At 45.3% G+C, this 26,352-nt stretch overlaps 1 protein-coding gene across 24 annotated transcripts in view; it reads left to right on the top strand.

The window, feature by feature from the left end:
- Nucleotides 1–26,352, top strand: part of LOC110531207 (histone deacetylase 7) — a 71,945-nt gene that overhangs the window by 40,443 nt on the left and 5,150 nt on the right. For 6 of the 24 annotated variants that reach the window (XM_036988342.2, XM_036988346.2, XM_090184768.1 and 3 more), the window contains 23 exons: nt 5,134–5,315; nt 5,610–5,697; nt 7,151–7,271; nt 8,570–8,670; nt 9,222–9,344; nt 9,496–9,620; nt 12,543–12,644; nt 12,817–12,988; nt 13,332–13,534; nt 13,729–13,929; nt 14,848–15,058; nt 15,315–15,448; nt 15,584–15,704; nt 16,978–17,027; nt 17,830–17,937; nt 18,061–18,116; nt 18,558–18,645; nt 19,456–19,575; nt 19,810–19,907; nt 22,920–23,038; nt 23,697–23,830; nt 24,048–24,129; nt 26,115–26,253. In XM_036988342.2, coding sequence (XP_036844237.2) covers nt 5,134–5,315; nt 5,610–5,697; nt 7,151–7,271; nt 8,570–8,670; nt 9,222–9,344; nt 9,496–9,620; nt 12,543–12,644; nt 12,817–12,988; nt 13,332–13,534; nt 13,729–13,929; nt 14,848–15,058; nt 15,315–15,448; nt 15,584–15,704; nt 16,978–17,027; nt 17,830–17,937; nt 18,061–18,116; nt 18,558–18,645; nt 19,456–19,575; nt 19,810–19,907; nt 22,920–23,038; nt 23,697–23,830; nt 24,048–24,129; nt 26,115–26,253 — 2,878 coding nt within the window. Of the gene's footprint in view, nt 1–4,747; nt 4,807–4,950; nt 4,974–5,133; nt 5,316–5,609; nt 5,698–7,150; nt 7,272–8,569; nt 8,671–9,221; nt 9,345–9,495; nt 9,621–12,542; nt 12,645–12,816; nt 12,989–13,331; nt 13,535–13,728; nt 13,930–14,847; nt 15,059–15,314; nt 15,449–15,583; nt 15,705–16,977; nt 17,028–17,829; nt 17,938–18,060; nt 18,117–18,557; nt 18,646–19,455; nt 19,576–19,809; nt 19,908–22,919; nt 23,039–23,696; nt 23,831–24,047; nt 24,130–26,114; nt 26,254–26,352 lie in introns of those variants that run through there. The other 18 variants (XM_090184763.1, XM_036988343.2, XM_090184773.1 and 15 more) reach the window with 5 other exon arrangements.

The following is a 26,352-nucleotide window of genomic DNA, read 5'->3' as shown; positions in this document are numbered from 1 at the left end:
GCTCTGAGGAACAGTTTGTCCATCCGCCAGTTTCAGATTTCAGACACTCATTGTCAAGACGCACAGTTGACCTGTGAGTAGGGCTGACCGTATTACCGCCACTGGCAGTCCTGTATCACTAACATCGAGTGGCTGCTAACAACATACTGACTCAAATCTCTAGCCACTTTAATAATTAAAAATGGGATGTAATAAATGTATCACTAGCCACTTTAAACAATGCCACTTTATATAATGTTTACATACCCTACATTACTCATCTCATATGTATATACAGTGCCTTGCGAAAGTATTCGTCCCCCTTGAACTTTGCGACCTTTTGCCACATTTCAGGCTTCAAACATAAAGATATAAAACTGTATTTTTTTGTGAAGAATCAACAACAAGTGGGACACAATCATGAAGTGGAACGACATTTATTGGATATTTCAAACTTTTTTAACAAATCAAAAACCTGAAAAATTGGGCGTGCAAAATTATTCAGCCCCTTTACTTTCAGTGCAGCAAACTCTCTCCAGAAGTTCAGTGAGGATCTCTGAATGATCCAATGTTGACCTAAATGACTAATGATGATAAATACAATCCACCTGTGTGTAATCAAGTCTCCGTATAAATGCACCTGCACTGTGATAGTCTCAGAGGTCCGTTAAAAGCGCAGAGAGCATCATGAAGAACAAGGAACACACCAGGCAGGTCCGAGATACTGTTGTGAAGAAGTTTAAAGCCGGATTTGGATACAAAAAGATTTCCCAAGCTTTAAACATCCCAAGGAGCACTGTGCAAGCGATAATATTGAAATGGAAGGAGTATCAGACCACTGCAAATCTACCAAGACCTGGCCGTCCCTCTAAACTTTCAGCTCATACAAGGAGAAGACTGATCAGAGATGCAGCCAAGAGGCCCATGATCACTCTGGATGAACTGCAGAGATCTACAGCTGAGGTGGGAGACTCTGTCCATAGGACAACAATCAGTCGTATATTGCACAAATCTGGCCTTTATGGAAGAGTGGCAAGAAGAAAGCCATTTCTTAAAGATATCCATAAAAAGTGTTGTTTAAAGTTTGCCACAAGCCACCTGGGAGACACACCAAACATGTGGAAGAAGGTGCTCTGGTCAGATGAAACCAAAATTGAACTTTTTGGCAACAATGCAAAACGTTATGTTTGGCGTAAAAGCAACACAGCTCATCACCCTGAACACACCATCCCCACTGTCAAACATGGTGGTGGCAGCATCATGGTTTGGGCCTGCTTTTCTTCAGCAGGGACAGGGAAGATGGTTAAAATTGATGGGAAGATGGATGGAGCCAAATACAGGACCATTCTGGAAGAAAACCTGATGGAGTCTGCAAAAGACCTGAGACTGGGACGGAGATTTGTCTTCCAACAAGACAATGATCCAAAACATAAAGCAAAATCTACAATGGAATGGTTCAAAAATAAACATATCCAGGTGTTAGAATGGCCAAGTCAAAGTCCAGACCTGAATCCAATCGAGAATCTGTGGAAAGAACTGAAAACTGCTGTTCACAAATGCTCTCCATCCAACCTCACTGAGCTCGAGCTGTTTTGCAAGGAGGAATGGGAAACAATTTATGTCTCTCGATGTGCAAAACTGATAGAGACATACCCCAAGCGACTTACAGCTGTAATCGCAGCAAAGGGTGGCGCTACAAAGTATTAACTTAAGGGGGCTGAATAATTTTGCACGCCCAATTTTTCAGTTTTTGATTTGTTAAAAAAGTTTGAAATATCCAATAAATGTCGTTCCACTTCATGATTGTGTCCCACTTGTTGTTGATTCTTCACAAAAAAATACAGTTTTATATCTTTATGTTTGAAGCCTGAAATGTGGCAAAAGGTCGCAAAGTTCAAGGGGGCCGAATACTTTCGCAAGGCACTTTACTGTACTCTATACCATCTACTGCATCTTGCCTATGCCGTTCGGCCATCGCTCATCCATATATTTTTATATGAATTCCTTTACACTTGTGTGTATAAGGTAGTAGTTGTGAAATTGTTAGGTTAGATTACTTGTTAGATATTACTGCATGGTCGGAACTAGAAGCACAAGCATTTCGCTACACTCGTATTAACATCTGCTAACCATGTGTATGTGACAAATCAAATTAGAAAAATAGAAACCCCTTTTGCAATTATGTTAGCACAGCTGAAAACTCTCTTCACTGTTGATGTTGAGACGGGTGTTTTGCGGGTACTATTTAATGAAGCTGTCAGTTGAGGACTTGTGATGTTTCCGTTTCTCAAACTAGGCACTCTAATGTATTTATCCACTTGCTCAGTTGTGCACAGTTTTCAGCTGTACTAACATAATTACAAAAGGGTTTTCTAATGATCAATTAGCCTTTTAAAATGATAAACTGGATTAGCTAACACAGCGTGCCATTGGAGACAGGAGTGATGGTTGCTGATACACCTATGTAGATATTCCATTAAAAAATCTGCCGTTTCCAACTACAATAGTCATTTACAACATTAACAATGTCTACACTGTATTTCTGATCAATTTGATGTTATTTTAATAGACACAACCTTTTGTTTTTCTTTCAAAAACAAGGACATTTGTAAGTGACCCCAACCTTTTGAAGGGTATTGTATCTCTTGATTTCCAAGGCATTCTAAAGTTTGTATCATTCTAAAGTTTCTAGCATATTGGACCTGTTTGAAATGATCACTTTTATGCTCGACACGGACAATCCACCTGCACACTTGCTCCGGAATGGGGCAAATTGCCTTTCTATTTTATTCAGCTAAGTTCAATTATATTTTTCTTACTATAAAATGATATAAGATAGAGGCAAGGGACTTATATATTTTCTGCTAAAGGAACAAGCCTACAGCCTACGGCAGGGAGCATTGACAGATAACATACAGTAGACCAACTCATATTCTGTTCTTCTGAAATACATTTGATTCATAATGTTTCTTTAGACCCGGCTAAACTAAATAATGGATTTATTGTGATGGTGTGTATTCAATTGATTTATTAGACTTTTTTTTTCTAAATGTATTTGTTCCAAAGGCACACATCAGTGGCTTGTATGTGTGGAGGCCTGGAGATGCTAAACGTGTTTATGTTAATTAACGGTCAATTACCATGAGAGAGGCCATCTTTTGCATGACAATAATAACCAGATGACAAAATGTCATGACTGCCACAGCCGTACCTGTGGGAGGGTCAGACAAACAGGGTCTCTTTCTCACAGCACCCACACACACACCCACACACTCACCCCCTTTCCCAGTAGGATCCATTACTGTGGAAACTAAAGGCGAGTCTTAAGTGTCTTTCCTGTGAGAAACTAAATAGTTGTGTAGGTAAATGTGGTCCCTCTCTTTGTGTGTTCTAAATATAGTTGGTAGTGGGAGAGAGATGGAAACAGGAATGACCCTGGTGTTTTCTGCTGATGAGTGGCCCCCTCTGTTTCCTTTTATGAGTCGCTGCTGTTACGTTCCTGGAATAATCCACGTGTTCTTCCGACTCCCGAATCTCACACTATTCGCTTTATAGTACACTACTTTGGACTAGGGCCCATAGGGCTGTGGTCAAAAGTAGTGCACTATATAGCGAATAGGGTGCCATTTGAACGCATCCACAGAGCCTGTTGACTCCTCGTCAAGAAGGATTTAAATCATTCCAAACATTGATGGCGTTCATGCAGCCCCTGCCAGCTCTTTCTCTTCCTCCACTCTAGCCTCCTAATATGGAGGCCCTAACCCCAGGGCTGTGTCAGAACATGTTAGGGCACAGGTGTTACAGCTGCGTTTACACGCAAACAACAACTGGACGTTGACAGGCAAAAATGTCTGTCAGAATGGTCCCCCCCCACCACATTCTTACACAGAAACACACTACGGCGTTAGCACTCACGCAAACACACACACACACACCTCATCAGCTTGTTTTCATTCGTACAATAGGGTTGTGAAAAGCAAATTTTTCATTCTATTGATGAACACAGTTTTATTGTTTGTTCATTAGCAGTGGGGAGTGATTGATGTAGTCTAACAGTAATAGTCTAGTGAACAATGGACTGTTTGTTTAATGACACAGTATACGTTGATGCTGTGCACTGTGAGGGCCTGTAAACAGCCCTTTGATTTCCATGGGCGTCCGAACTAAAGCATGAGTTACATCATCCGTTTTCCCCATTCAGGGGTTGAGAGCACACAGCTGGCTATAGCAGTGTGTATGAAGGAGGCTTTCCTCCTCAAACACAGTGCGCACTACACTAAACACTAACGCTGAGAATTGCCAGGGACCTCACGAAACGATATTATCACAATGCTTAGGTGGCGATTACAATATATAGTGCTATTCTCACAATTCAACAGCAGTGTTAATGGAATCTACGGTCTCTCACCCTCAGTCACGACACACAACCTCTTTAACCCAGCTGTGAGGTGAAGTTCTGCTGCCTGCAGATCTTTACACTAGACAGAAACACTGTGTTTATACAGTATTTTCCCCTTTTTTTACTGGTGCTGCTCATGATTTGGACACAAGCCAAGTCAACTTTCATAAGTGACATGTACATAATTTGACTCTCACTTGTAGTTATGAACACTCTACCCAAGACTGAGAAATGTCATGTCAAGTCTTTGTGTTTCGTTTTTTGGTCTGTATGCGGGTGTATGTGTGTGTGTGTGTATGCGTGTGTGTGGGTGTGTGTGTATGCGTGTGTGTATGCGTGTGTGTGTGGGTGTGTGTGTGCACGTGTCAGTACTGTGTAGGAAGACATGCATCTCTTTCCCAAACCCTTCCTGGATCCTGTTGAACGTGGTGAGGCATCTTCCCACTGACTCCCCCATGCAATGCAAATGTCCCAGAGCAGCATGCAAAGCCATAAACATCTGCCATTTATGTCACTGAAGAATGTAGAGTTAGGAGAGGAGTGCAGCCCAGTGGAGGAACATCGAGCCCTGGGAGTTAAGTGCTACTGCTGTACTGTAAGAAAACACTTGATCTGAAGTCCAGAGGTTGGTAGTAAGGAATTGATTTTCTGAGAAACTCAACACTCTCCCTCCCTCCCTCCCTCCCTCCCTCCCTCCCTCCCTCCCTCCCTCCCTCCCTCCCTCCCTCCCTCCCTCCCTCCCCTCCCACTATCAGAGTCCTCGGTGTCGGCGCCCCTGGGGTCAGTCCCCATGGACCTGCGTGTGACGGAGCGTGTGATGCGGCCGGGTTCGGACACAGCCCTGCTGACCCCCCTGCACCCCCCGCTGCTGCTCAGCCCCTTCTCCCCCCAGCCCTGCACCCCTTTCTCGCAGCAGCAGCTGCACCAGCACATACGGGTACGTTCTGTATGGCTATGCCCAGTCCCAGCACAGTCCCAGCACAGTCCCAGCACACAGTCCCCAAACACTCACACACTGCCAATCCATGCATTTCATTACATGTACTGTATTTAATGTTTAAAACCTGTAATGTTTACATTTGTGCAAATCATATTAGTAATGACTTTCATGCTCCAATCGAGCTCATTAGTCCAAGTCTTTTTGTCAACCATATGTCACACATTCCCAGTTCAGAGGGGCACTTTTTCCTGTTTCCACACATACTTTACTGAGTGTCTCATTGTATTTCAGTTCAACATGGAACAACGGAGACGTGAGCAGGAGCAGGAGAAACAGCAAGAGCTGCAGCAGCTGTGGCGCAAGGACAAGAGCCAACAGAGTGAGTTTCACTGTGTGTGTGTGTTTAGTTGTACTATCCTTGTGGGGACCAGAAGTCCTCGCAAAGACTGTAAAACAAGGGACAATTCGGACAAGTGTGGACATTTTGCTGGTCCCCACAAGGATAAAGGCTATTTTAGGCAGATTTACGGTTAGGGTTAGTGGTTAAGGTTAGGTTAGGTGTAGGAAAAATTTGATTTTGAATGGGAATCAATTGTTTGGTCCCCACAAGGATAGAACAACATACAATGTTGTGTGTGTGTGTGTGTGTGTGTGTGCTTGTACACTGTACATTGTTGCCCTGATTTGAAAATGTGCTGCACAATCTGGTGTAAAGAGATAGATCCATCAATGTCACTTTCACAAGATAAACATCCTGCACGCACCCACACACACACACAAACATAAACACAGATCAACACACACACACACACTCTGAAAATGTACATTTTCACCCCAACTAACTTAAGAATGCGTTGTGCAGAAGAAAACATGTAGACCCACCCATTTGAGAGGCATTTCCCTCTGCCTTTTCCCAGCAAACTGAGTCATCATCAATTGCACCTATACAAAAATAATACCAAATCTCTTACAACAAGCAGAGGAAAACAGTAATGTTGTGCTCTGTCTTTGTGTGGCCATAAATACGTCTGTGTGGTCTCTGAGCATTCCTCCAGTCAGACAGTATCTGGTAGGGCTCTGAAGAGGAGGGGAGGGGAGAGGATGAGCTGAGTAATGATGTTTTGACCTCTGCCCTGTGGGTCCCAAACCTGGTTCTCTGTGAGTGGCTGTCAATGGACCATTGTGGCTCTGAGCTGCTTATCTCTGTGTTTTGTGGGCTGGAGCTGAGGCATGCTAGACATCACGTGTTACCTGGTCCTCACACAGAGCCCACTGTTCCCGTTGCCTTACACACACACACACACACACACACACAGGGAAGGTCAGGTCCATCTGTGAATAGAGGGAGAGACTGATAGAGGGCCATTCCCATTGTTTATTTTTAATTTTTAATTTCACCTTTATTTAACCAGGTAGGCTAGTTGAGAACAAGTTCTCATTTACAACTGCGACCTGGCCACTGCAAAGCAGTGCGACACAAACAACAACACAGAGTTACACATGGAATAAACAAACATACAGTCAATAACACAGTAGAAAAAGTCTATATACAGGGTGTGCAAATGAGTTAGGATAAGAGAGTTAAGGCAATAAATAGGCCATGGTGGAGAAGTAATTACAATATAGCTATTAAACACTGGAATGGTAGATGTGCAGAAGATGAATGTGCAAGTAGAGATACTGGGGTGCAAAGGAGCAAGATAAATAAATAAATACAGTATGGGGATGAGGTAGTTGTGACAGGAGTGTCATACTGTATATAGTCTATCTTCAGTTACCAATCCCTGCAGAGTGATTGGTCTGATGGTATCTATATCTGTGTTGATTGACAGGTGCTGTGGCCAGTTCCCTGGTGAAGCAGAAACTCCAGGAGGTGATTCTGAAGAAGCAGAAACAACAAGCCCTGGGAAGAACCAGCTCCAACCCTCTCAGTGGTCCCCCTGTGGGCTACAGGTGAGAACTCTTTACACCTTCAGTAGCACGTGGGCTACAGGTGAGAACTCTTTACACCTTCAGTAGCATGTGGGCTACAGGTGAGAACTATTTACACCTTCAGTAGCATGTGGGCTACAGGTGAGAACTCTTTACACCTTCAGTAGCATGTGGGCTATAGGTGAGAACCCTTTACACCTTCAGTAGCATGTGGCTACAGGTGAGAATTCTTTACACCTTCAGTAGCATGTGGGCTACAGGTGAGAACTCTTTACACCTTCAGTAGCATGTGGGCTACAGGTGAGAACTCTTTACACCTTCAGTAGCATGTGGGCTACAGGTGAGAACTCTTTACACCTTCAGTAGCATGTGGGCTACAGGTGAGAACTATTTACACCTTCAGTAGCATGTGGGCTACAGGTGAGAACCCTTTACACCTTCAGTAGCATGTGGGCTACAGGTGAGAACTCTTTACACCTTCAGTAGCATGTGGGCTACAGGTGAGAACTCTTTACACCTTCAGTAGCATGTGGGCTACAGGTGAGAACTCTTTACACCTTCAGTAGCATGTGGCTACAGGTGAGAATTCTTTACACCTTCAGTAGCATGTGGGCTACAGGTGAGAACTCTTTACACCTTCAGTAGCATGTGGGCTACAGGTGAGAACTCTTTATACCTTTAGTAGCATGTGGCTACAGGTGAGAACTCTTTACACCTTCAGTAGCATGTGGGCTATAGGTGAGAACTCTTTACACCTTCAGTAGCATGTGGGCTACAGGTGAGAACTCTTTACACCTTCAGTAGCATGTGGGCTACAGGTGAGAACTCTTTACACCTTCAGTAGCATGTGGGCTACAGGTGAGAACTCTTTACACCTTCAGTAGCATGTGGGCTACAGGTGAGAACTCTTTACACCTTCAGTAGCATGTGGGCTACAGGTGAGAACTCTTTACACCTTCAGTAGCATGTGGGCTACAGGTGAGAACTCTTTACACCTTCAGTAGCATGTGGGCTACAGGTGGGAACCCTTTACACCTTCAGTAGCATGTGGGCTACAGGTGAGAACTCTTTACACCTTCAGTAGCATGTGGGCTACAGGTGAGAACTATTTACACCTTCAGTAGCATGTGGGCTACAGGTGAGAACTATTTACACCTTCAGTAGCATGTGGGCTATAGGTGAGAACTCTTTACACCTTCAGTAGCATGTGGGCTACAGGTGAGAACTATTTACACCTTCAGTAGCATGTGGGCTACAGGTGAGAACTATTTACTTTGATTTACTTTGATGAGTGTCTGTGTTTTGTTTTGTTTCTGTAGGGAGCTGGCTCCAGACCCCAGTGGGCCGCCCCAGCCTCTAGTGTCCTCCCCCGCACAGGGTTCCAGCGACGGCTCAGATGACACTCCTCTACGCAGGGCAGGTGAGATACACACGCACACGCACACACGCACACTAAACCAGGTGTTTGCCATGCAAATGTTTAGTTCTCACATGCCTTGTGCCTCAGGGCCTGATGCTATGAGGCTACACTCTACAATTAGCCCATAAGATCCTTGTTACAAAGCTGTAATGCTGTAAGCTGAAACACGGTTGCCTGCCCTTCACACAGCCCAGAGAGATGACTGACAGAGTATTCATTATAACACCGTTTTGACACACAGTTAATTAACCACGGGCTGCACATCCCTGTCATCCTGTTCATAATACCTGTTTGGAATCGGATCTAGGCTTCACAATGCCTGTAGAACCTGTTTTAGAGAAGCTCACGGTAAATCTAAATGTTTCTTACACATGGTACATTCTGTACATCAGCAGAATTAAACTGCTGAGAATGTATGAATGGAGAGGAAGTTCTATCTTTCAAAGGTATTGATCCCGATTTCTACATTGTACTCAGCTACTAACTTTATTTTGTATTGGATAGTTTTCTGAGAAATTTATACTAATGATGTTATCTCTGTCGTTGAGCAGCCTCAGAGCCCAACCTGAAGGTGAAACACAAGCTGAAGAAACACCTGAACACTCGTAAGAGTCCTCTGACACGCAAGGACAGTGCCCCGTCCCCCATCAAACACCGGGTGCCCGACACTCTGGGTAAGTACCTCACTCCCCCAAACACTGCTGCCCGCTAGACTCTGTGGTGCCAGGGCTAATAGAATGACTGGGACATGTTGTGTTATGATCTCTCTCTCACTCCCTCTCCCTTTCTCTCTCTCCCTCCCTTTCCCTAATTTTCTCTCTGCAGACTCGTCCCCCAGCAGCAGTAGCACACCAGTGTCTGGCTGCAGCTCGCCTAACGACAGTCTACCCAATGAGAACGGAGTGCTGCAATCTGTTGGCGGGCTGTCCCATGAGGTTATTATCCGATTGGTATTTACCCAGCCTCCCTTCCCCTACACACACATACACCTATACATATGCATGAAGCTTTGACTCTCCTCTCTAGTGTGTTTGTGTGGAGATGGGACCAGTAGAGCCTTAGTTTCTGGACTGTTTGTTCAGTGTATTTCTCTAAGCTATGCAGTCTGGGTAATGAAATGTTTAAAACAGTGATACTGGAGAAGGACATCTGTCTGTAGCCCTGTAGCGGAACACAACACCAGGTCACCTAATCAAACCCTCTCCACCTAGTTGAACACAACACCAGATCACCTAATCAAACTCTCTCCACCTAGTTGAACACAACACCAGGTCACCTAATCAAACTCTCTCCACCTAGTTGAACACAACACCAGATCTGGTCACCTAATCAAACCCTCTCCACCTAGTTGAACACAACACCAGATCACCTAATCAAACCCTCTCCACCTAGTTGAACACAACACCAGATCACCTAATCAAACCCTTTCCACCTAGTTGAACACAACACCAGATCACCTAATCAAACCCTCTCCACCTAGTTGAACACAACACCAGGTCACCTAATCAAACTCTCTCCACCTAGTTGAACACAACACCAGGTCACCTAATCAAACCCTCTCCACCTAGTTGAACACAACACCAGATCACCTAATCAAACTCTCTCCACCTAGTTGAACACAACACCAGATCTGGTCACCTAATCAAACCCTCTCCACCTAGTTGAACACAACACCAGATCACCTAATCAAACCCTCTCCACCTAGTTGAACACAACACCAGGTCACCTAATCAAACTCTCTCCACCTAGTTGAACACAACACCAGGTCACCTAATCAAACCCTCTCCACCTAGTTGAACACAACACCAGATCACCTAATCAAACCCTCTCCACCTAGTTGAACACAACACCAGATCACCTAATCAAACCCTCTCCACCTAGTTGAACACAACACCAGATCACCTAATCAAACCCTCTCCACCTAGTTGAACACAACACCAGGTCACCTAATCAAACTCTCTCCACCTAGTTGAACACAACACCAGGTCACCTAATCAAACCCTCTCCACCTAGTTGAACACAACACCAGATCACCTAATCAAACTCTCTCCACCTAGTTGAACACAACACCAGATCTGGTCACCTAATCAAACCCTCTCCACCTAGTTGAACACAACACCAGATCACCTAATCAAACCCTCTCCACCTAGTTGAACACAACACCAGGTCACCTAATCAAACTCTCTCCACCTAGTTGAACACAACACCAGGTCACCTAATCAAACCCTCTCCACCTAGTTGAACACAACACCAGATCACCTAATCAAACCCTCTCCACCTAGTTGAACACAACACCAGATCACCTAATCAAACCCTCTCCACCTAGTTGAACACAACACCAGATCACCTAATCAAACTCGCTCCACCTAGTTGAACACAACACCAGGTCACCTAATCAAACTCTCTCCACCTAGTTGAACACAACACCAGATCACCTAATCAAACCCTCTCCACCTAGTTGAACACAACACCAGGTCACCTAATCAAACCCTCTCCACCTAGTTGAACACAACACCAGGTCACCTAATCAAACCCTCTCCACCTAGTTGAACACAACACCAGGTCACCTAATCAAACCCTCTCCACCTAGTTGAACACAACACCAGGTCACCTAATCAAACTCTCTCCACCTAGTTGAACACAACACCAGATCACCTAATCAAACCCTCTCCACCTAGTTGAACACAACACCAGGTCACCTAATCAAACCCTCTCCACCTAGTTGAACACAACACCAGATCACCTAATCAAACTCTCTCCACCTAGCTGAACACAACACCAGGTCACCTAATCAAACCCTCTCCACCTAGTTGAACACAACACCAGATCACCTAATCAAACCCTCTCCACCTAGTTGAACACAACACCAGATCACCTAATCAAACCCTCTCCACCTAGTTGAACACAACACCAGATCTGGTCACCTAATCAAACCCTCTCCACCTAGTTGAACACAACACCAGATCACCTAATCAAACCCTCTCCACCTAGTTGAACACAACACCAGATCTGGTCACCTAATCAAACCCTCTCCACCTAGTTGAACACAACACCAGATCACCTAATCAAACCCTCTCCACCTAGTTGAACACAACACCAAGTCACCTAATCAAACCCTCTCCACCTAGTTAAACACCACACCAGGTCACCTAATCAAACTCTCTCCACCTAGCTGAACACAACACCAGATCACCTAATCAAACCCTCTCCACCTAGTTAAACACAACACCAGATCACCTAATCAAACCCTCTCCACCTAGTTAAACACCACACCAGGTCACCTAATCAAACTCTCTCCACCTAGCTGAACACAACACCAGATCACCTAATCAAACCCTCTCCACCTAGTTGAACACAACACCAGATCTGGTCACCTAATCAAACCCTCTCCACCTAGTTGAACACAACACCAGATCACCTAATCAAACCCTCTCCACCTAGCTGAACACAACACCAGGTCACCTAATCAAACCCTCTCCACCTAGTTGAACACAACACCAAGTCACCTAATCAAACCCTCTCCACCTAGTTGAACACAACACCAGATCACCTAATAAAACTCTCTCCACCTAGTTGAACACAACACCAAGTCACCTAATGAAACCCTCTCCACCTCGTCGTCTAGCCTTGGCTTATCAGAATAAGCAGGCTGTCCCACATGCATTTTGTATGATACTCTCACTTGTGTATACACTTAAACACTACACAAACACACACACTCTCACACACACTCACTATCTATTCACTAACATAAAATCACTTAATCACGTGCATGTACAGTACACACAAGACCTGCACCTGCGGAGGTACCTATCAGGTTTGAGAGTACACAGTCAAGGCAATATGGTTGAATTAATGTTGTATCCCCTCAGGCCCAGAGACTGCTGCTCCAGGATGGGTCTCTAGCCCACTTCACCATCCAGAGTTCCTCAGTCCTACCCACCATCACCCTGGGCCTGCCAGCCAATGCCAGGGTAAGCACATCACACAACCTGAAGAAAAAGATGTAGACCTGTAGATGTTATGGAGGTTATGAATTCAATGCTTTTCATTATTATAATGAGATTGCAAAAAATAACAACACTAAGATTCTTCTTTGATAGCAACTAGTTAACTTTTCGCCACATTCTATGTGTATGTGTGCAGAGTGATGGAGACTTGTCCCCTCTGAAGGTGGGTCGGGTGCCTATGGTGACGGGAGGCCAGTCTGTCTACCTTCCCCTGGGGACGGAGGAGCAGAGTGGGTCGCTGTCCCCTCACTTCCAGCCTGTCCTCATCCTGGAGCCCTCCGGACTGGTGCACACCCCGATGCTCGCTGGTGAGACACCACAGCATTCATATACAATTCTGGCTTGTAATAAGTTTGACGTCCAATAAACATTGCCTTTGTATATGGTAGTGAAAATTCCTTTCACATGTAACTTGACTTTGACACAGAACAGGAGAAGCCCTTGCCAGGAATGTGTTACTTAATAGTCTGAAACAATACTGAATTGCTAAACTGGATTCTGTCGGCATTAGGACTTTTCTTCAGCCTCCTGTGAAAGAGCTATGAAGATAATGTTTATGCTGCTGTCATAGATATTGTGACACTGCCACCTTGTGGCCTTGACAAACAGTCAGACTTATAGCCACACTCTGCCTGTCTCCTCTGGTCTCAGTTCCAGGCCTGGGCCCTGTTCCTCTGCAGTTTTCTCCCCAGACGGATCATCTGGCCCCAGAAGGGGGCCCTCACAAGCCTCTGAGCCGGACTCGCTCAGAGCCCCTGCCCCAGAGCCCCAGATCCCTTCACCCTCATCTGCTGCAGCAGCACCACAACAGCCAACTATTGGAGAGACTTAAACAGCAGACACATCTGGGAAAGGTGAGTGACTTACACACCCTCACCAATCCCTCTTTGCTCACATATACTCTCATGCTCACTCACTCTGTTGTAATGGATTATTTTTGTACAATCCAAAGAGGGCTTCATCTGCCAGCAGCTGTCTTTTTTTGGAAAAAATACATTGATAGAATTTAGTGAATAAAGCTAAATGGATCATTATTTGTGTGTTCAAGCTGATGTCTAAGACCAGTGAGAAGCCTCGTCTCAAACAGATCCCCTCAGAGGACATGGACTCTGAGGAGGTGGGGCCAGCGCCCAGCGATATCTATCAGGGCAGAGCAAGGGCGGAGTCACTGAGGGAGGCGGAGCTCGTGTCTGTGGCAGACAGCCAGGGAGGACAGATCAACCTGCAACACACACTCATACTCAACCAGGTAAGATACAGACACAGAGGATGGTGGAGGAACACTAGAACATGTCTCCTTGAACTTCCAGCAGAGAGCAGCAAAGGGTTTTATATTTTGTTCGTGCAGGTTTGGCATGCTCTTATTTATATAGATTTCTGTGGGTTGAAAATCACAACAATCTCCCTCCCACTCGCTCGCTCTATCTCCCTCCCTCTCGCTCGCTCTATCTCCCTCCCTCTATCTCCCTCCCTCTATCTCCCTCCCTCTATCTCCCTCCCTCTATCTCCCTCCCTCTATCTCCCTCGCTCTATCTCCCTCGCTCTATCTCCCTCGCTCTATCTCCCTCGCTCTATCTCCCTCGCTCTATCTCCCTCGCTCTATCTCCCTCGCGCTCTATCTCCCTCGCGCTCTATCTCCCTCTCGCTCTTTCTCCCTCTCGCTCTATCTCGCTCCCTCTCGCTCTATCTCGCTCCCTCTCGCTCTATCTCGCTCCCTCTCGCTCCCTCTCGCTCCCTCTCGCTCCCTCTCGCTCCCTCTCGCTCCCTCTCGCTCCCTCTCGCTCCCTCTCGCTCCATCTCGCTCCCTCTCGCTCCCTCTCGCTCCCTCTCGCTCCCTCTCGCTCCATCTCGCTCCCTCTCGCTCCCTCTCGCTCCATCTCGCTCCATCTCGCTCTATCTCGCTCCCTCTCGCTCCATCTCCCTCGCTCTATCTCGCTCTATCTCGCTCCCTCTCGCTCCATCTCCCTCGCTCTATCTCGCTCCCTCTCGCTCCCTCTCGCTCCCTCTCGCTCCCTCTCGCTCCCTCTCGCTCCCTCTCGCTCCCTCTCGCTCCCTCTCGCTCCATCTCGCTCCCTCTCGCTCCATCTCGCTCCCTCTCGCTCTATCTCGCTCCCTCTCGCTCCATCTCGCTCCCTCTCGCTCCATCTCCCTCGCTCTATCTCTCTAGTCGTTGCTATGGGAGAAACAGAAACAGCTGCAGCAGCTGCGTCGCCAGACAGCCCACATGGAGACACTGGCGGTACCCATTATGCTTGGCGGTGCCCACCGCCCCCTCTCCCGTACCCAGTCCTCGCCAGCCTCCACATCCCTCACGTTGCCAGACAAACCCCTACCCCTGTCCACCCCAGAACCACAGAGCAAACCACGCTTCACCACCGGTAAGAAGTGAACCACACACACAGGCACACTGCCACCACGAGGACCTACCTAGGTGTAGGTTATTATCCCTACTGTGGCCTTATTTCAATCTGAGGCCTGGTCAGGGATTCTCTGATAAATTGATATTATTTAATTGCATTTTTTTGATTAACTTTCTCATTGTGGTTAGATCTGTCTTATAGCTGTTGATTTGGAGGAAATGGGTAGTAATCACTGGAAATAGTCACGTTAATGTCTGTCTGTGTTTGGTTGCAGGTCTGGTTTATGACTCTCAGATGCTGAAGCACCAGTGCACATGTGGTGACAACAGCAGCCACCCAGAGCATGCTGGGAGGATCCAGAGTATCTGGTCACGTCTCCAGGAGAGAGGTCTCAGGGGCCAGTGTGAGGTACAAACATCACCATTATCATTACACACGTATTACACATACATCCATATCACTGATTACAAGTTACTAGAAGACACCAGAGCTGTCTCCACCTGGTCCCTTATCTGTTGCTCTGTCTGGTCTGTGTTCCAACAGACTATCCGAGGTAGGAAGGCCACTCTGGAGGAGCTGCAGTCGGTCCATTCAGAGCGTCATGTCCTTCTGTATGGCACCAACCCTCTCAACCGCCTCAAACTGGACAACCGCAAGCTGTCCGGTATGTCCTCACTACATATGTTATGATGTACTGGTCTACTGCATCAGGCCTTGTGCCAGAAGCCTTTAGGTCAGTGGCTTCCAACGCTGGTCTTGAGTACCCCTAACAGTACACATTTTTGTTGTAGCCCTAGACAAACATGCCTGATTCAACTCATTGTGGGCCTAAAGATTAGTTGACAAGTTGAATCAGGTGTGCTTGTCGGGGGCTACAATAATAATGTGTGCTGTTAGGAGTACTCGAGGACCGGAGTTGGGAACCACTGCTTTACATAACTGGTAACAGTTTGGCAACAGCACTGTAAAGTAAAGCTACTCTGGTGTCCCTAGTAACTCTGGTGGCCCTAGTAACTCTGGTGTCCCTAGTAACTCTGGTGTCCCTAGTAATTCTGGTGTCCCTAGTAACTCTGGTGTCCCTAGTAACTCTGGTGTCCCTAGTAACTCTGGTGTCCCTAGTAACTCTGGTGTCCCTAGTAACTCTGGTGTCCCTAGTAACTCTGGTGTCCCTAGTAACTCTGGTGTCCCTAGTAACTCTGGTGTCCCTAGTAACTCTAGTGTCCCTAGTAACTCTGGTGTCCCTAGTAACTCTGGTGTCCCTAGTAACTCTGGTGTCCCTAGTAACTCTGGTGTCCCTAGTAACTCTGGTGTCCCTAGTAACTCTGGTGTCCCTAGTAACTCTGGTAGCCCTAGTAACTCTGGTGTCCCTAGTAACTCTGGTGTCCCTAGTAACTCTGGTGTCCCTAGTAACTCTGGTGTCCCTAGTCACTCTGGTGTCCCTAGTAACTCTGGTGTCCCTAGTAACTCTGGTGTCCCTAGTAACTCTGGTGTCCCTAGTCACTCTGGTGTCCCTAGTAACTCTGGTGTCCCTAGTAACTCTGGTGTCCCTAGTAACTCTGGTGTCCCTAGTAACTCTGGTGTCCCTAGTAACTCTGGTGTCCCTAGTAACTCTGGTGTCCCTAGTAACTCTGGTGTCCCTAGTAACTCTGGTGTCCCTAGTAACTCTGGTGTCCCTAGTAACTCTGGTGTCCCTAGTAACTCTGGTGTCCCTAGTAACTAGGGATTTGCCTTTTGGTTAAAGTTACAGAATTGATAGCACTTTGGAATCCGTTATGTTTAGTAGTCAACTCAGTCATGTATTTAAGTTGTCACTACAGTGATGGTACACAAACATACAGTAATGTCTGATACTCATTTCTAATGTAAAATTGTTTGAAAAGGAGCTGTTAACATAGATTGTTTGGTTAATAAAACCTCTCTGCATTTTTCTCCCTCAGGCATTCTCTCTCAAAGGATGTTTGTGATGCTGCCATGTGGAGGAGTAGGGGTACGTGAGAGGCCCAACACACACACACACACACACACACACACATTTCCCCCTAGCTCTCTCTCACTCACAACACGCACAACATTTCTCGATTTCAGTTGGCAATTCTTCCCTCCAAGTCCTTGACAACGGTTATATGATACAGTCCATTCAGATTGATTAGAGTGATGGTAGTTGTTGCTGTTGTTTCCAGGAGAGGGCCATGAGAAGACAAGGCGGTGGAAATGAAAGAGGAAAACATGAGTGCGTTGGGACATGTCAATAAATTGCCTGACGATCTCCATCGGACCATGACAATTCAAACTAATAGAAACAATATGCGCATGACGAGGGATTAAAGACATGCCTCCAATTTCATTGTCTGAGCCAGACGGCTAGAAATGCGAGTTTGTGAACAAACAGAAAAAAATGGATAGATAAAATGGAGTGGACAGGAGAATGTTTAAGTCCCTGAGGGAATGCCAACCCCTCAGGTCTGTATATACAACACCATGTATGCATGGTCCTGTTCCTCTGTTGCCTGGATAGCAAATCTCTATGGCACAGTGTGTCTGTGTAAATATATCACACAGCTATGTTATAGTCCGGTAAATGATTGAGGTGAGGTCTGTTTGCCTCCAAAACCAGTGTGCCTGTAGTACTATTAGTTGGTGTTGTTTAAACCATGGAAAGACTTCACCTGATGCACTGGAACTCCCTATAGCATGCTAGCAGATTCTAAACACATTCTTATGACCGGTTCCATCCAGCTTGACTGCTGTCCTGTCACTCACCCTCATGTTGTTTTGTTTTTGATTGACAGGTGGATAATGACACAATCTGGAACGAGTCTCATACATCCACGGCGTCGCGCATGGCTGCAGGCAGCGTCACAGAGCTGGCCTTCAGAGTGGCCAAAGGAGAACTCAAGGTAAGACACCGATCTGTACTCCACTCCTCATCCAATCACGCTCTGGTCTGCCTCACCAACTGCCTTAGGCCACTTGACAAAGAATGCTGAATGATAATGTTTTGTTTGACTGTTTCTCTCCAGAATGGCTTTGCAGTGGTGAGACCCCCAGGCCACCATGCTGACCCCTCCAACCCAATGTGAGTCTGTTTCATATTCTCATATCTACTGTGTGTGTGTTGATTTTCGTGTATACTATACTCCTTGTGGTGGTGCGTGCCCAGGCTAACCACAGCGGGCTCTGCTGAGCTTTGCAGTGTCAGCAGCCTGTCTGACGATGGATATTTATGGCCTGATAGTGAAGCTGGGAAGGAGAAGAACAGAGAAGATTTATGCCTCTTCTCTACTCTCCTCCGATTAGTGTGCTGAGTTGGCTCCTAGGAATTCCACCATTTTCTCTCTTATCCTAACCACTATCATCTTGTAGTGATAATGTATGTTTCTCTGCCCTCCACCCTGTCTCTCTCTCTCTCTCTGCCTCTCTCTCTGCCTCTCTCTCTCTGCCTCTCCCTCTCTGCCTCTCTCTCTCTCTGCCTTTCTGCCTTTCTCTCTCTGCCTCTCTCTCTCTCTCTCTGCTACAGGGGTTTCTGCTATTTCAACTCAGTGGCCATTGCAGCCAAACAGCTGCAACAGAAACTGAGTGCCAACAAGATCCTCATCGTTGACTGGGTAAGGGACTACGGTTGGAGTGGTTGTAATATTAACAGTAGCAGCGCTATTTGTGTTGCTGGTGTCCTCGTCTCAGTTGACTTAGTACTATTTTGACAATAACTACTAGTACTGACCTTCATGATGTATGTATGTATAAACACATGAATTATGTACAGGTAACTGCCAAAATAAAGGAAACACCAACAGTGTCTTAATAGTGCGTTGGGCCACCACGAGCCGTCAGCACAGCATCAATGCGCATTGGCATAGATTCTGCAAGTGTCTGGAACTCTGTTGGAGGGAGGCGACACCATTCTTCCATGAGAAATTCCATCATTTGGTTTATTTATGGTGGTGGAAAACACTCAGGCGCCGCTCCAGAATCCCTTTAAACCCCCTATGCTCCTTTGAGATCTCTTCTAGCCATGGTAGCCAAAATAATGAACAACTGGGCATTTTTATACATAACCCTAAGCATTATGGGATGTTTTATTTGCTTAAGTAACTCAGGAATCACACCTGTGTGGAAGCACAGCTTTTAATATACTTTGTATCCCTCATTTAATTGTGTTTCCTTTATTCTGGCAGTATGTGTACATGTATGTAAACACAGGTACAGTATACACATGAGTTCTGTCTCACATTAGTTACTGGTTACTATTGATTAGGCCTAGGATATGACATAACACGTACAGTATACACATGAACTCTGTCTCACATTAGTTACTGGTTACTATTGATTAGGCCTAGGATATGACATAACACAAGACAGCAGTTATTGGTTTTAATGTTACCAAATGTTCTCTTCCATCTCTGTCCTGCGGTTAGGATGTTCACCATGGTAATGGGACCCAGGAAGTGTTTTACAATGATCCCAGTGTGCTGTATATCTCACTTCATCGCTATGACGATGGCAACTTCTTCCCTGGCAGCGGCGGGCCGGCTGAGGTAATTGACATCATTGGTTCAGCTCTACACGGTGAATTCTGCTAGTAGGCTCAGACGACGTCAAGAGAAACTCAAAGAGCTAGCTAGGTTCCAAAGTTACAGTGGAGAGACATCTGTCGAGATTATACTACATGTGCTGTGCCTCTAGCACCTCTATGTTACTCTTATTGACTGTATTCTCCTCTCCATGGAGAATGCTTTGTCTCAGTAGGTCTCTGTGTGTGTCTGTTGTAGGTGGGATCTGGTGCTGGAGAGGGCTTCAATGTTAATGTGGCCTGGACTGGAGGTCTGGACCCCCCTATGAGTGATGCTGAGTACATCACTGCTTTTAGGTAAGACAGCTCCGACCAAGGTTATTATAGTAAACTGAAACTGAAACTAAAACAAAAACAAATCATGAAAAAAGTCAACTGAAATAAAATAATGAACTAACAGAAAATACTAAAACTATACTGAAACTGTTATCTTTGACTGACTCCAAAACTAACCAAAATAAAAACCAGAATGAATTATGTTCAGTTTTTGTTCTCTTTCTTGAAAGTTTTGGCAAAAATATAATGGAGTTTTCAATGGGGTTTCTAGCTTTTTGTAATGGGGTTTTCAAGCAAGGTTACATTGAGATTCACTTTTGCTGCAGTGGGTTAAATCAGGAAAGGAATGAATAATTGGTAGTCTTAAACAAATCTACTTTGAAATAAAAGTATAGACCTAAAAAAAACAAGACACTTGTACCATGTGAGATATAGAGTTGAAATGTATAACATTTTGAGTTTGCATCCCAATATTACACTTTATATAAATCACAGAATATAAATATATTGAAACTGTTTGACATAGAAACACTGGATTGTTGTCATGTTTTTATTATGAAAATGATGAACAACATTCCATCCATAGGGTCAAAGACGGCACTTTGAGTCATTGACTGTAAGAAAGGGCTACTCAGTGAGATGACGTTGCCACGGTGAGCGCCGCAGCTATTGGTCGCGTTCCCCTGCTCAGACCTTGCATGAATCAACCATGTCATCGACTGTGCAGTCGGGCACCAGATTGCGATAACATGTGGGTTGTGTTCCTTTACTCAGACTTTGTTGACGCATGCCAGATCTTACAATAGATAGATAGATAGATAGATAGATAGATAGGTATTATACGTATCAGTTAACCACATCATATGCTATAGCAGTCTGGTGCCTGACTGTACATTCGATGACATGCACACAACCGTTGGTTGATGCATGCAGCGTCTAAGCAGGGGAATGCGACCTTGATGTGATTAGCTGAGAGGTAAAATCCCTATCCAGGTATTGTGAGATCTGGCAGGCGTCAGCAACGTCTGAGTAGAGAAACGTGCCCATTGAGATAAGTGCGATGCAAGACTGCTCTCACACAGTCACACAGAGAACCTGCGCATGTTCACTGGTGTGCTTCACTCTGCTACAAGATGGTAGCTTCAGGACCAAAACAGCAGAGAAGTTTAGCCTCACGTTTCAACGCTCCTGGTTGTTGAGGAAATTGACCCACTACTGTTTACTTGGTGCGTCTTTGTCATCTCGCTGACTCTACATTTAAACATAATGTAACTTGACCTGACCAATCACGTTGTTTTACTGCTCCCCAGTGGCAAGAAGTGACATCACCAAAAAATTCCAAAACTAAACAACACGTTGGAAGCTATACGGACAAGCATGTTGCCCAAATCAATGACGTGTGTCTCACAGTTGAAAGTCGGGTGGAGACGAATGGTTAGTTTCGTCAGTTGTCCTGATAACCCCTAAGCAGCCAGTGTTCCCAGCTAGCTAGCTAGTTTATGATGCAGCATGACTCTAGTTAAAAGGTGTAAAATGAAGTGATGTTTATTTGGGCGGGTGAGGGACAAATATCTTGGTCACCATCTGGATGTCACTGTGACATGCCACATGTCTCTGGCGGTAGGGAGCTAACGTGGCCATTTTGTTCCATCCCACTTGATTTTATTTTGATTAGGATAGCAGCCAACACGAGAAATAAATTGTAATATTGGTAGTAACCATCTGGGTGTCACCGTGATTCAGTCTACTGCTCACTGGGGAGAGTTTGCTCTACATTTCGGCAAAACAACATGGGGCACAGTGTCCTTCACTCCAGTTTACCGAGCACTGCTGTCAATATACTGTAAATTGAATGACACACTTCTGAATCCCAGTCATTTGAAGTGCATGTGTATGGTCCCAATTTTTAACATTTTAATAAGATTTTTTTGTAAGATGAAATTGTCTCCAGGTTTGGTTGTTGTTGTATTAAACAGACATTACACTGACATTTCCTCCATGGCACTTAATTGCCACCGGTGGGAAGTTGAAAGTTCTAATGAAGTCTCTATATGTTTGTTTGGTCTGCTGTCTGGTGGCAACCATAGGAAACTGTAGCAACCACACAGTAAGAGGGTCCACACTGCAGGCAGACAACCAAGTGGGTGGGCCCCACCGTTAAGCCAGCGTAACAAAATGAGAATGACAACATAGTACTGGAAAAGTTTCAACAAAAGTTTTTCACTTCATCGCAATAAGTAACAAACCAGAGTATTCCTAATATACCTTACTTTTCCACACAATAGTGCACCATCCTTGGAAATAATAATTATAACTCTGTTTTTGTTATCTGAAAATACATATTTTGTTGCCACACGTCTGTCCCACACAGATTTAGAATGCGCAACAAATTTGTTGGTGAAATATTGTCAGTCGGTTTCTCTAAACTCCAGGGGTAGGGAATGCTGCCATCCACCACATACCTCTACACCCCTCCCCACCTCCCTGTCTCCTCTCTCATTCCTGTTCTCCTCTCTCCTTCCCTCTCTCTGATTGATCTTTAATGAGCCCTCTCCCTCTCTCTCTTGTTCTCCCTGTAGTCTGTCTATAGCTGGGCTCACAGGGGAGTATGGAAGGTTTTATTGGTCTACAGGGGAGGCGGGGTTAGTTAGTGTGGTGGGGAGTGGGGGGGTCTGGGCTGGAGGAATCCAAACGCAGGATAATGAACCCAAATGGATCCCAGATGGCAGGCTGTCAGTGACGTGAGGAGAGTGACAAGCTCCAAATGGGAACCAGACGCGCCTATGGCGGCTTTGAACTCGGGCGGCAGCGGAGATGCCTGCGTTAGCTTCCTTGCTAGCTGGCGGCTCCGCTCTGCACTGTGCTGGTTGACTCTCTGACAGAGAGGGGTGATGGACACCAGCCCAGAAAACAACAGGAGGCCCACTCCCTAGCAGCTCAACCCCAACCATGCTCTCCTCACTGTCTGAAACAGCCAGCAGGGCTGTTAGTGGACTAAATGACATAGATGTTGTTTAAATTTTCTCCCTGCAGGACGGTGGTGATGCCCATAGCTCAGGAGTTCTCCCCTGACGTGGTCCTGGTCTCCTCGGGGTTCGATGCAGCAGAGGGACACCCTGCACCTCTAGGGGGTTACAAGGTCACCTCCAAATGTAAGCAAGGTTTTCCTCAGTACACTTTAGACCCCGAGCTAGCCTATAAAGTGGTTTTAGATCTTTGCTAGTTAGTTCTTGATAAATGGAAGGTAAGACATTTATAAGCATTGACCTGGTACACAATATAAAATGGCATGATAAAAAATCAAGTTGGAGGGACAATACAGATGTTGGATCTTAATGTAAACACCCTGTTGCAGGATAACTTTTCTGCAATTTAGGAACTGTTCAACTTGTAGTGTATTTGATGTTTAAAAAGGCTCCTAAAATTGTACTTTCCACAATTTTCAGACTTGATTTTCCCCTCACGAAAAATGGATCAACTCCTACAAAAATCCACATAATCATTTACATTTCCTGTTGCTGCAGGATTATTTTCCTGCTGTTGCAAACTGGCTCAAATTAAGATCCTACATCTGTAGTTGTATTTTTGTTAGTGTTGTAAGTGTGTGTCTTTAGGGATTTACTGTATGTTAATCTGTGCTGTAAATGTCGTAAAGATTGATACATGCCCTGCAGTATATTCCCATGTTGTCAATCTAGAAAAGGGGTTGAAATGCCGTACTGAACATGATTTAGGCTACATGCAAAGTACCCGTGCTTAGTTGGCCACCACATCCCATATTAACTGTGTTGATGTGGATGCGTCCGTCAGGTTTTGGGTTTCTTACCCGGCAGCTGATGGGACTGGCTGGAGGCCGGGTAATCATGGCTCTGGAGGGAGGTCACGACCTCACGGCCATCTGTGACGCCTCTGAGGCCTGCGTCAGCGCTCTGCTGGGTATTGAGGTGAGACTGGTTTAAGGTGCATTGAAGCAGTTTATAAAGTACTTTAAAACCCCTTCCTAAATCATGTTAAGTATACCACACAGGTTTATGTGAAGTGTATTCCCTCATAAGGAATATTCAATGATATGAGTAAGAGGAAATATAGAGAGGGCTGTTAAGGTGAATGTTGTTGATGAGTGGTCTGATGCCTTCCTCTCCCACTGTGTTGTCCATACAGGAGCCTCTGTCAGAGGAGGTGCTGCTGCAGAAGCCCAATGCTAACAGTGTTCGCTCACTACTGAGAGTCATACAGATACATGGTAGGTAAACAGTCATTCAACTCCTCATGTCTCAAATAAAGGACACCCGTCCCCCCCTTTTCCCTCTCTGTTTCTCTCTCTGTTTCTCTCTCTATTGTATTTTTGTACAGTGGGGCAAAAAAGTATTTAGTCAGCCACCAATTGTGCAAGTTCTCCCACTTAAAAAGACGAGAGAGGCCTGTAATTTTCATCATAGTTACACTTCAACTATGACAGACAAAATGAGAAAAAAAAATCAGAAAATCACATTGTAGGATTTTTAATGAATTTATTTGCAAATTATGGTGGAAAGTAACTATTTGGTCACCTACAAACAAGCAAGATTTCTGGTTCTCACAGACCTATAACTTCTTCTTTAAGAGGCTCCTCTGTCCTCCACTCATTACCTGTATTAATGGCACCTGTTTGAACTTGTTATCAATATAAAAGACACCTGTCCACAACCTCAAACAATCACACTCCAAACTCCACTATGGCCAAGACCAAAGAGCTGTCAAAGGACACCAGAAACAAAATTGTAGACCTGCATCAGGCTGGGAAGACTGAATCTGCAATAGGTAAGCAGCTTGGTTTGAAGAAATCAACTGTGGGAGCAATTATTAGGAAATGGAAAACATACAAGACCACTGATAATCTGCCTCGATCTGGGACTCCACGCAAAATCTCACCCCGTGGGGTCAAAATGATCACAAGAACGGTGAGCAAAAATTCCAGAACCACTCGGGGGGACCTAGTGAATGACCTGCAGAGAGCTGGGACCAAAGTAACAAAGCCTACCATCAGTAACACACTATGCCGCCAGGGACTCAAATCCTGCAGTGCCAGACGTGTCCCCCTGCTTAAGCCAGTACATGTCCAGGCCCGTCTGAAGTTTGCTAGATAGCATTTGGATGATCCAGAAGAAGATTGTGAGAATGTCATATGGTCAGATGAAACTAAAATATAACTTTTTGGTAAAAACTCAACTCGTTGTGTTTGGAGGACAAAGAAAGCTGAGTTGCATCCAAAGAACACCATACCTACTGTGAAGCATGGGGGTGGAAACATCATGCTTTGGGGCTGTTTTTCTGCAAAGGGACCAGGACGACTGATCCGTGTAAAGGAAAGAATGAATGGGGCCATGTATCGTGAGATTTTGAGTGAAAACCTCCTTCCATAAGCAAGGGCATTGCAGATGAAACGTGGCTGGGTCTTTCAGCATATGATCCCAAACACACCGCCCGGCCAACGAAGGAGTGGCTTCGTAAGAAGCATTTCAAGGTCCTGGAGTGGCCTAGCCAGTCTCCAGATCTCAACCCCATAGAAAATCTTTGGAGGGAGTTGAAAGTCCGTGTTGCCCAGCAACAGCCCCAGCAACAGCCCCAAAACATCACTGCTCTAGAGGAGATCTGCATGGAGGAATGGGCCAAAATATCAGCAACAGTGTGAACCTTTTCACCTTGTGAAGACTTACAGAAAACGTTTGACCTCTTGTCATTGCCAACAAAGGGTATATAACAAAGTATTGAGATAAACTTTTGTTATTGACCAAATACTTATTTTCCACCATCATTTGCAAATAAATTCATTAAAAATCCTACAATGTGATTTTCTGGATTTTTTCCCTAATTTTGTCTGTCATAGTTGAAGTGTACCTATGATGAAAATTACAGGCCTCTCTCACTTTTTAAGTAGGAGAACTTGCACAATTGGTGGCTGACTAAATACTTTTTTGCCCCACTGTACATCCCTTTATTCTTGTCTGATCCTAATTATTGTAAAATGCAGGGACTTCCTGAGTACACACAATGATTTAATACAGTAGGCTACAAGGCTATTAATGATATTGATCTTTCACCATATGGACCCATGTGGTAGGAGGGACTAGCATTTATGTCAGTTGGACGTCCAGGCCTTCTGACTGCAGCCGAAGTGCCCACAGCTCTCATCCAAGTGTTTGTGCTTACTGGCTTTGGTTTAGGCAAATAAAGTTACCTGTTTTTCAGGTCAGTATTGGCAGTCCCTGAAGCTGTTCAGTAGCTCTGTGGGACTGTCCTACCTGGGTGCTCAGAGGAGAGACTGTGAGGAGACTGATGCTGTCAATGCTCTGGCCTCTCTGTCTGTGGGGGTCCTGACCAGCAGGAGGTATGACTTGACCACCAGTACCCAACACTCCTAAATACTCCCCACAATGTTCACAGTGACGGGCAGACTCCTCTGTACAGTATGTTACAAATGTGCTGC

The sequence above is a fragment of the Oncorhynchus mykiss genome, chromosome 9 (assembly GCF_057628025.1).
Source record: "Oncorhynchus mykiss isolate SJ-2025 chromosome 9, ASM5762802v1, whole genome shotgun sequence".
NCBI classification, from domain to species: domain Eukaryota; kingdom Metazoa; phylum Chordata; class Actinopteri; order Salmoniformes; family Salmonidae; genus Oncorhynchus; species Oncorhynchus mykiss.
This window is presented reverse-complemented; position numbering and strand designations above follow the sequence as displayed.